The sequence below is a fragment of the Eurypyga helias genome, unplaced genomic scaffold (assembly GCF_000690775.1).
Source record: "Eurypyga helias isolate BGI_N326 unplaced genomic scaffold, ASM69077v1 scaffold19442, whole genome shotgun sequence".
Taxonomy (NCBI): Eukaryota; Metazoa; Chordata; class Aves; order Eurypygiformes; family Eurypygidae; genus Eurypyga; species Eurypyga helias.
The window spans coordinates 25,383-36,511 of record NW_010235523.1 but is presented as its reverse complement, the minus strand read 5'-3'; the positions used below and the strand labels follow the sequence as shown (position 1 = coordinate 36,511).

The window sequence follows — 11,129 nt, the reverse complement described above, 5'->3', positions numbered from 1 at the left end:
TCCTTAATCCCCTACACACAAGTCTTCCAAGAGGCTGTAGGCAGCTTTGCACTGCTACGGGTTTGCCTTCCACAGCACATCCCTGGTGTGCCAGTTCCCAGGCAGGCCGAGCACACTGCTCTGAGCACGGGCAGAAGCAAGAGCACCCCCCCAGTACCTCATTTCGTATCTCCTGGCTCAGCCCAACAGCTTGATCCAAGGGGAAGCCAGACACCAGCTCTGTGGTCAGGACGTGCTTGCTGCACAGCTCATCTACTACTCTTGGGACATAAAAGAAGGGGTGGTCTTTCAGCAGCTCCCTGGGGGATAGAGAGAGGAAAAGATTAGGAGCCCCGAGAGCAGCTGGGCCCCTCCACAACCCCTCGCACAGCCCCCCTCGCACCACCTCTCCCCACACCCTGGCTGAGGCTGCCGGAGATGTTTTCCTCTGCAGTTACAGTAGGGATCGAGTCACCAGAACCCATGCCAGTCACTGGCAGCAGCTGGCAGCTCCTGCAGTCACGTCTCCTGCCAGAGCAGTGACCTTAGGAGGGTGCAGGCTGGTGCACTGGGCTCTTCTGCTCACCCCCCTTTGATTCTGGGCCAGACCTCACCTGCGGAAACAGGCCTTTCCCTAGGGCAGCAATGCCACAGGGGCAGTTCTGCAGAGGGACAGGAGGGGCATCCAGCCTCCAGCAGCTCTCCCTGGTCCAACCTCAGTGTAAACACAGTCTGGACCCTGTTGCTACAGGAAGCCAAAGAAGCAGGCAGTGCTGGTGGTGGTAATTTTTAAGAGCTGAAGTGAAAAACTAGAAATCCTAAAGGATGGGAGAAGCTTACAACAAGCTGAGATACGAGTGGCCTCAGGAGTTACTGCAGTACCTTTACACTTCAGGCTCGCACTGAAGGAGAAAGGATACACCGTCACGTTCCAGCTGCCCAAAAACACGCCTGGCTGAGACAAGGTGGTAATTCTGTGGCATAGCTCAGGCCACAGACACAGGCCCTTCCCCTGTGCTACATCCGAGGGCACATCGTTCACCTCCCCACTGTCCCTGAAGTTAGGCAGCCTCACCCGTGTTACACACACACACACACACAGAGGAGGGGCCGAAGGCAACAGCGTGCACATACTGGAATTTCCTTGCGCAGGCCGCTTCCCTCTGGTAGTCACACTCCAGAGCCAGCTCTCTGCTCAGGACTTCAATCAAATGCTCAGGGAACAAACCTGGAAGTCAAACAGTGGAGAAGAGGGTAGGCTGAGAAGAAAGGACCCCTGGGGCTAAGCTTCCCAGAACCGGAGCTGAGGTGCAACCTGCTGTTGGCCAGCTCTGAGCTGAAGATCACAAGAGGCCCCAGCGAACCCAAGCGCATCTCCAGATAGATACAAGTTCCGCGAGTAATCCCAGGTCAAGGCTATGCAGCAGCTCCTGTACGGCGGTGCTCCGTGCTCCCCCAGCTCCCACCCCACAGCCCAAGCTGTCTGTTCCTGCTATGGGCATGGCTGTGCAGACATACACCAAGGAGCAGAAGCACCCAAACCCCAGCCTAGGCAAAAGCAGCAAAAAAGGCTCCAAACCCTATCCTACAACCGGGAGCAGGCGCTGCCAGTCAGCAACACTCAGCATGACCAAGACAGTGACTGCAGCAGCACGTAGCCAGGGCATGAGTTGCCAAGTCCAGTCATAGTCTTGGAGCTGGAAAAGCAATCTACTCCTCGGGCCAGACACAGCTGGGGCTGCAGCAGCCTTGGCAGGGCCCTGCCCAGGCACCACGGGGACCAGTCCCAGACCTTGTCATCACCCAGCCTGGTACTTAAAGCAGTATTTGTACAGTCCCATGAAGATTTACAGCTGCTGCAGGCAGATATTTGGAAAAAAGGAGTAGTAAGTCCTGCATTCCCTATAGGAAAAGGGACTTAACAACATGCTGGAACACTGAGCAAGCTCCAGGTCTGACTGTTCTCCACAACTCTGGTTGGGAAGAGCAGAGAACAGCAGGCATGGAGGGCTAGAGGAAACATGAAGAACAAGATCTAGAAAATAGCAGGGACAAAGCACGACTGCCTAACCTGAATGCTGCCCATGCTTCGTGCCTAGAAAGCCATCGAAAGTGAGTACACCCAGGTATTGTACTTTGCCAAAAGCCCCCACGAGTCCTTCACTATGAAGGAGGCAGAGACAAGCGCACCTTGCTCTGGCAGGCGCATGCATATACACGGCCAGGGAAGACCAACACAGGCTTCCTCCTATCTGCAGATCTGCTCCTGAGCAGACGTAGCCATTCTTAGGTGTCTTCCACTGTTTGGAGGCTGTTTCCTGCCTCTGGTCTACAGAGGGAAGTGCAACGCGCTGCTTGAAAGGGGTTGGCAGAACTCAACACGCACCAGTGAGAACATGGGGCCTGCCAAGGGTCTGTCTTTTTACCTTCTGGGAGAATATTGCTCATGCTCAGGACAGTCATCAGGTTGTTAACGTCACTGTTGATGCTCTGGGCGACTCCAGGGTACTGCAGGACAGAATAGGAGAGGGTAGAGTTGAGACTAGGTAACCCGGTTGTGCAGAGCTCAGCACCCACAGACCCCCACACCACAGCCACCTGCAGCCCAGCAATGAACCAGGGCATACCTCAGCCACACACACACCCCTTCTAAAAGCTTATTTTAAGCCCAGCATCTAAACCAGGGGACAGGTAGCCAGGCTAGGCTGCAGCTCTGTGCAACCAGAATGGCTTGTTCAGATCTTCTGACAGGGACCCTTCCATTTGGGTTGGAAGGGACCTCACAGACCATCTACTTCCAACCCCCTGCCATGGGCAGGGACACCTTCCGCTAGACCAGGTTGCTCAAAGCCTCATCCAGCCTGGCCTTGAACACTTCCAGGGATGGGGCATTCACAGCTTCTCTGGGCAACCTGTTCCAGGGCCTCACCACCCTCTCTGTGAAGAACTTCTTCCTGATATCTAATCTAAACCTCCTCTTTTTCAGTTTAATCCTGTTACCCCTTGTCCTGTCACTACAGGCCCTTGTAAAAAGTCCCCCCCAGCTTCCTTGTAGCCCCTTCAGGTATTGGAAAGCTGCTATCCCACAACAACTATGGCAGTTGCTCCTTCCCTCCCATGGCTGGAAGGATGTGCCACTGGCAGCCCCTGAGTATTTGGGACACAGCAGTGGGGCAAGCGATGAGGGCCCAGCCTAGTCCTGTCAAAGGTGCCTCCTCCTCACCTTGTCTGTCACAAAGGGAACTGGCCTACACTGCTGTGCAGCACAACATGTGCTGATGCCACAGGGTTACTTTCTGCTGCCACGGCCTTGGCCTACCTTCAGGGAGTACTTTGGACACAAAAAGACACCCGTACCCTTCCATACTGTGCCTAAAGTCTTCCCACTATACAAAACACACCAGCCAGATGACCAGCTTTGTCTGGGACCCAGCTCAGTCAGCAATAGACCACAATCCCTTGGGATATAAAACACACTGCACATGGATTTTTGTCTTTCCCTTGTACTTGTACTAGGTAAACTATTGCTGGACTCAAGTTTTCACTTACATTGAAACATTTCTTATCTGTCTAGCAGTAAACATACTTATGCAGCTCCCCCCATCCCTCTATGGGGCACAGACAAGAGAGAAACCTGGTCTGTAATGCCCACCTGGATTTTCATGGCAACTTCTTTCCCATTTTTCAAGCGTGCCAGGTGAACCTGACCAATTGAAGCAGCAGCAAAGGGGCGTTCTTCAAAGGACTCCAGTTTATCCCTCCAGTTGGGGCCAAGATCGTTGTTCAGAGTTTTCTACAAATAAAAAGAAAGGATCAGGGTAAGGGAAGCAAAGATTGAAGATTTTTTGCTACTGGAAATCACATTTCTCTAAGGTGAGTCCACAGCCTACAGTAGTTCTGAGTACCTACACCCCCTGCTTTCTAGACTGCCCTCCCTTCGATACACACCATCGCGAGAGGGGGTCCAGCACAGTGCTGCCCCAGTGCTGAAGAGATGCTGAGCACATCTCTCAGGCTGTTGCTCTGGCCTAAAGGACAGAGAGCACAACCACCACTGCCTTAGCAATACAAAAGTCCCCTTTTTGGTGCCACTTGTTATCTTCCAGAAAATGAGTAAGGAGTTAGGCATTTCTCCTCGTTCATCACGCTGCCAGGCTGAACAGAAGCAACCCAGACATGCAGGAGCGACTCTCTTTAAAGTACTATTGACAATTAATCATCACAGCCTGCTTCAACAGCTTTTTTGCCACATTGCCAGGGTGCCGTATTTAAGTCCTGGCTCTGCTCAGTGTCTTTCAGAAGGTAAGTAGTGCAATTCCTTTTGCACCTCCCTTCCCATCTTAATTTAGAGAGGGAGGTAGAGAGAAAGAGAGAACACTTACATTGGGGAAAGCAAAACTTAGTTTGCTTCATTTTTCCCCTCTGTCTAGAGCTGAGCTTCCATGTTTTGGAGAAAAAAGGCAGGGCAATTGAGAGGAGGAATCAGATGTTTCCCACAATTGAAAATATACAGCACTCCTGAAAGAATACTCTTAAAAACCCCCTGAGAAAGCAGGAAGGAATATTCCTCACCATCATCTGCTTTATCGGCATGAAGTCAGCACTCTGACGTACACGCTCAAAAATCCTCTGGAGATGGGGGTTGATGAAAGCATCATCTGCCAAGGGAAAAGCAGACGGCAGTCAGTGCAGGCATTCCGTTCTCCAGCTCCGCAGCGTGGACAGGAACACGCGCCTGCGGTCAGAGGAGCCAGGCTGTCCTGCCCCCAGGTGCACCCCAGTGAAGGCTTTGGAAATAACTCTAGTTCAGAAATGAGTCATACCCAGAAGCAGCACCTGGGGCATCACACCTTCAGAAATGAGCCACGCAAGTCCTGCGCACACGTAGCAAAATAAAAGGGGAAAAGCTCCTCCTTCCTTTTCACTCTTGCAAAAAAACTGCGTATTACCCAAATATCTCCTGAGCTACCCCCCTGCTACCACAGGAGACAGTTTCTGGGCACCCCATCCCAACTACCACAAGCCCGTCAGCCACGAGCCCATCTTCTTGCCGACGGCAGTACGGCACTCGGTCTAGGAGAGGACACTGCGTCATGGAAACACAGGGCACAGAAGGAACAGAGAGGCAGCCCAACACTCCCAGGTCCATGCCGTGGTTTGATCCAGTTTAAGGGGCAGCAGCTTCTTCAGAAAGCTGTGCAATGGTAAAGCACCACTTACACAAGTACTGAACTCTGAGAAATCAGGATTCAGCATCAAAAAACTACCCACATGCAAAGCAGCTGCAAGTGGGCAGAAGAAAACACAGCTGAGCCAAAAGTAAGTTATTTTAAGAGTCAGAAGGATTTAGCAAGCAAATATTCACACTCATAAGAAAGGGGAGTCGTAGGGGCATTGTGAAAGATTATTCCTCTCCTTTGAGCAAAAGCTTCTATGACAGCCCAGAGAAAAGCCACCAGTTCTGGCAAACTTCTCATGTCAAAGGCTTACGGAGGAATTCGATTTGTCTGCTGCTCTCCCAACACTGGACAAGAGTCCAGCTACCAGCCTTAACCTCAAGAACCGAGCCTGCACACACACGACATTCCTGTCAAAATCCATCCTTCCTCTGCATTTACAGATGCATGTGCAACCGCGAGTCTATCCCAGGGAGCACGTAACAGGTACCTTGGGAGCGCTGTCCTGGGAAGAGGGGTGGAAAGGGATGGCAAGGAAGAGTTACTAACACAGAGACACAACATGAACACTCAACATGGTTTAGAAATTCCCACCGAAGCCATGAGCAGCATTTAAAAGTACTAACAAAACCTCACTGGGCATCAACAGGAGTTTAAGAAGAGATCCTGTGGTCAGTACGGGTCGGTGATGAACAGGCTGTGCAGGAACAGCGAGTGAAACTCCCGTTGTGATGTTATAAACCCCCAAGAAGGCTAAACGCTGCCTTTCCTGGCACATTCTAAACACTGACAGAAACTTCGGCTGCATCATCAATGGTGTGTCGCTGCCAAGCTGCTGAATGCTGCAGCAACTCTTCTCGGGGTATGCGAAGGTATGGGCCACCGTGCTCCTCCCAGGATGGCTGTGCAGAGAGAGCAGGCCTCGCTAGAGTGACTGCTGCTCCCAAGAAGCCATTTGTGTAAAGGTACCAGGGTCTGCCACAGGCATTTAGGATCAATTTCTGTTATTTTGCTTATTGCTGACATCCACAAAACATTTGGTCCAAGGGGGCTTTCTTATCTGGGGCCGCTTGACCACCACTATGTTTGCTAGTGCAACGCTGAACGGCCAAGAAACCCGCAAGTCCAGGCTGACTGTACGGAAGCTCAGCAGCAACGGTGAAAGTCAGTCCCGCTGCAGGGGTGGCTCTGACAAAACGAGCCTTACAACACGCTGCTGAATGAGGTTTCTTTGTGGTGACCTGACGAGGCCTTACCAGAAGGAAACACAAAGCAAGAGGCAAGGCAGGCCACCCTCAACTGACAAACGTAGCTGCCTTCCCAACATCCCCCAGCACCCACGCACCAGAACACAGGCTGATTTTGGGCCCGTGGCATCCTTTCTGTGCATGACCTCCAGGGATGTGGGTCCCTAACAAATCCATTGACTCCCTGAAGAAGACAGCAGGGTTTTTAAGGACATTGGTTTGGCACTTCTGGGTGGTTTAGCTCAGAGATGCTCAGCTGCACCTGGACAAGGCAACACAGAGCCCCTGTGCTCAATTAGCACACATCCCTGTTAATAGAAGCCAATTCAAGAGAGTCACCAGGCCACAGGGAAGTCTGTGAAGTGGCACCCAAACAGCCAGCCCAAGAACCAGACACTCTGCGCTGCTGGGAGTGTCTGACTGACTTCACCACAACTGTCCCTCAGCAGGGGTACCAGGGGCCTGTGTTCTCACCAGGCATTTCGGCATCCGCACTCCCCTCAGGAGTCAAATGAGGGCTCAACAGCACCACTGAGGTTGCTGAAGGCTGGTACGTCCTTGTCTCCCAAACGAAGCCAGTTGGCAAGCATCCAACCCTCCTGCCAGAGCTCAGCAACATGCGGAGACAGCAGGCAAGGGACAACAATCCAGAGCATTTCTGTTCCTCAGAGCTGGCCTTTCACAGCTACTCCGTCTTTACTCACACCCCAGCCTAGGGCAGCTGTGACAAGGCTCTGGCCACACACTAGGTGTAACTCAATAGTGCCTGAAGAATTTTAAATTCATCCCCACCTATGGCAGATACGTTAACTTCAGAGGCCATTTCCAGACATGGCTCACTCTCCCCACATACCAGAGGCGCTTTCCACAGAAGGGAAGGAGCACAAGAGCTCCTCCTGGATCCACACCGCGACCCAGCTGCCTTTGGCACCTCGCAGTTCCCAGAGGGTGAGAAAACAGCACGCGGGCAGCAGCCTTCGACAGAGCAGCTGCTGCCTCCCACCTCGCTTTGCTAGTGTTGCCATCAGCCCGGCATGCACCCTAAACGAGCCGTTAGCAAGTGAAGAACGATGAAATGCCACGCTCAGGGCTCTCTGGAACAGGGAGCTGGTCCTCCTTTATTGGCTAGACCAAGATATTTAATACAATACTAGATCCTGCCTCATCAGTCAACACCTAGAAAAATTCAAGTAGAAGAACAAGCCAAGCAAGCCGAGTACTTCAAACACTCAGACACTGACTCAGTTTCAGTGACATCTCGAAAGCTATTTCCACACAAGCGTAACAGCTATTTTTGGCTGGTTCTTTCCTTCCCTTATCAAGTTGGGCAGGAAGGCAAAATGGACAGGTCCAGATAAGGTTTGAGTTCAGCACACCTGCTATCTTCCAGGAGTAACCCAGCACTTCAGGGCAGGCACCCATGTCCCTCATGCCTTCACCTGCTGTCACCCACATCAGAGCCCAGCAGAGTAAGTACCAGCTTGAAGTCTCCTCAAGATGCAAACAAGTGTTTTCTACCTGACAAGACTCATCAGTTGTGCTGGCCTTCCCAGCAAAGCTTCAGTGCCCACAAAGCACCTAAACCATAAACACGGTGTAATGGGAGAGGGCTGCGGTGTAACCTTGACCGCTTCTGGCGAATAAAGAACAGGATTGCATTGGTCTTCTCCTCCTCCTCCTCAGCAGGACACCTGTGCACAGTGTGACATAGCGCTGCTTCTCAATAATTACTTTTAATGCAGCCACTAAAATTCATACAGAACATCACCTTATTTTCAACCAGTTTCACTTGGGTGCCTGACACAGCAGGGGCATTGGGAAAGCGGCGGTATGTACTGCATGTGTCTAGTTATGTCATTCTGGGAATAGGCATATCAACTGAACTGCATCAGGCATATCTCCATCACTGCTCTCACAGGAGAAAGCCACTTGCTTAGTCCCTCCACATTCACTTGACACTGACTGCAGAGTGCTGACCACGTATCACAAGATATCAACTGCCCCCCCAGCGCCTCCTCCGGCAGCGCTGCCAAGGAAGATGGCCGAGGACCTACACTACCACTTACCCTGAATGCTTAACATCTGTCCCAGCTTCAGCGCTGCTCCCCGGACCTTGCACAAAGTTCTCACGATTCTTTCCGCATTGGCCTCCGACAGGAACGGGCTGGAATCCATCACCGCTTTCTTTCCTGAGGGGAGAGAGTGGACAGATGAAGAGCACCCTGACCTCAGCGAGCTCGATCCATTGTGAGAGTCTGTACTCAGCAGATTTGCCCTTCCCTGGAGAAATCAGACTGGAACTACACTCACTGCAACCCAGGGGCAGGGACTGCGCTTGCACACATGTGACTTGGGCCAACTTTGACACTGCTGGCTTGAGGGCTGGCAGCAGCAAGTCACAGCAGCACAGACATCCACAGAGGCTGTGCAAACTGCCCAGGATCCTGGGCAGGCCTCGGGGCTTGAACTCGCTGTGCCAGCTAGCTCAGCCCAAAGCACTGCGTAAAGGCCTCCCAAGGCCCATGCTGCAGGCTGCAGCGTAGCCATAGCCTCAGAAGAGCAGTAGGCACAAGCCACAGCAAGGCAGGATTGCCAAATCTTTGGCAGTATGCTGGGATAGACTGAGAACACTCTGGCATTCCTTAGGGTGGGAGCAGGGATTCCACACCAGCACCAAACCTTTCTCATACCCAGTAATTCTCGCCTGAAACACGGATTCATACATAAAGAGATGTCGCTGTGCAGTTGCACATCCAGAGCCTGCACTGGGCATCTGCAGAGAGCAGAGACAACCTTCACATCTTCAAGTCCATGGTGACATTCTTCTCTAACCAAAAACTTACCATCACCTGATGCATGGGCAAAACAAACTTGCCCAACACCGTAACCCCAAACACCACGGCTGCAAATATCTTTTTGCAAAAGCAGTAGACTGAATTTGATGAGGTTAAGCAAGCTAATCGAATCCAGGGAGGCTGGAGATCTGGAGACAGTCCTCACAGGAGAGCTCCTGCTGGACTTCTCACCTGTGATAGCATGCTCTTCTTGGACAGTTGTGCTGGAAGGGAACCTAATTCCTGTTGGCAAGATGGCCAACCTTTTTCCCTGTTATATCCTCACAGGCACAGCGTCCTCACCACGCTCCTCTGGGCAGCTCACTGCTGAGAGATGCTGCCTTTAGACAGAGCGTATCAGCATAGCTAGTGGCTGTTCTGGCTGCACACAGAGGCCATGCGGGAAGGAGACCAAACCCTTGTGTCCTTAGGCCCATCAGCAGCCACACAAGCAGCTGCCTGTGCAGAAAACAAGGCCCCAGACGTACCCAAACACACACATTCCTGTCGCCAAGAACAGGTAAAGCCTTGTGCCTGACAGGCTCACTAAGTAGCCACTGCAGCCATCTACACACCAGTGCCGCTCTCCCAAGCACGCATCGAGGGGTTTCTGCGGCACCAGCACCTCCCCTCCACCGTTCTGTTTTCTAAAGGGGGAGGGAAGGAGACCCTGATTGCATTTTGTGGTCCCTCTGGGAGAAGCAACCCAGAGCTCCATCTCCAGGGCGATGGCCAGCAGAGCATGGGCAGAGGGGGCAGGCAGGCTTCTCTCGGGGCTGCAGATCAGCTCCTGCTGCTGGAAAGCCAAGCAGGAGGAAGGTCAGGTCTTGCAGCCAGGCTGCAGGGCCCACAGCTCAGACACTGATCTTGGAGCTCTGTCATGTTTTTCATTGCTTCAGAGGAAAGGGTACTAAGGACTGAACAGCTGAAGCCCCCCACCAAGTACAAGAAGTCACAGAGGCTGCAACAGCCCTGAAGATCTCCAGCAAGTGGTGTGTCCAGTAGCGACTACAGCAGGAAGAGATCCCCTCCGTCTCCAGCTGGCTCCCAGGGAGGGAGCTCAGACTGGCCACGGAGAAGAACCGAGAGTCAGACTGAAGTAGCTGCTATCTAACTCCGGGTGGCTCACACAACCTGTTACAACCGTCGAGGTGCTCAGCATGTTACTGATCTGACAGGCACCCTGCAAGCAGTCGGCTTGCTTACACAGCTTTCCCTATGGAAGCGATGCCACCAAATTCTCCGCTGGCAGTGCACAGAGGTGCCAAGCACTGCCCTGCCCCTGAGCCCTCCCCTTCACCTGTGTTGTGGGAGAGCAGCGAGACAGCACTGCATGTGGGACAGGTATCCATACAAATCCCTGTCCTAGGTAAAGAATGCATGTGAAAAGGAGAGAGGAATATAAACGCCAGGAGGGAGTACACAGGATAACTATCCTGCTCTTGAAAGCAAGATGCAGAGAAGGAGGAAGGGCCTAGAAGTCACCATGTGCACCACACAGCAATCCTCAGAGCACACTTTGCTCTGGATCCTGGATGTAAGGAGTCCGAGACACTGAATAAGGCAGGGCTGCCCAGGGCGGAAGGATCTGGCTTTGCCCACTTGAAAAGCCAGCTCTGGAGAGTGGAATGCTTGAAGCCATCTAACAGAGCTGTGGCTCTCAACGATCCCATCTCAACGGTCCCTCAGGAAAACTCCGAGTCCCTAGCAATGATGAGCAACTAGCCCATTGTGTGAGCTCCATCAGGCACACAGGAGCTAGGGAAAGCACCAAATCAAAGCCTTACCGACCGTCACACTACCTGCACACAAAAACATCCGCCTGAGAGTCTGCAGCGGGATAAAGGAGTGAGTTAATGATTGAAGTCACCTCCAGAAGCCGATGAACCCTG

The 11,129-nt window shown here is 52.5% G+C and overlaps 1 protein-coding gene across 1 annotated transcript in view; it reads right to left on the bottom strand.

The window, feature by feature from the left end:
- Window positions 1-11,129, bottom strand: part of ADCK3 (aarF domain containing kinase 3) — a 30,472-nt gene that overhangs the window by 4,182 nt on the left and 15,161 nt on the right. Inside the window, exons 5-10 of the mRNA XM_010146792.1 lie at window positions 8,470-8,592; window positions 4,552-4,637; window positions 3,632-3,772; window positions 2,406-2,487; window positions 1,114-1,207; window positions 158-299 (exon numbers count right to left, since the gene is read on the bottom strand). Coding sequence (XP_010145094.1) covers window positions 158-299; window positions 1,114-1,207; window positions 2,406-2,487; window positions 3,632-3,772; window positions 4,552-4,637; window positions 8,470-8,592 — 668 coding nt within the window. The remainder of the gene's footprint in view (window positions 1-157; window positions 300-1,113; window positions 1,208-2,405; window positions 2,488-3,631; window positions 3,773-4,551; window positions 4,638-8,469; window positions 8,593-11,129) is intronic.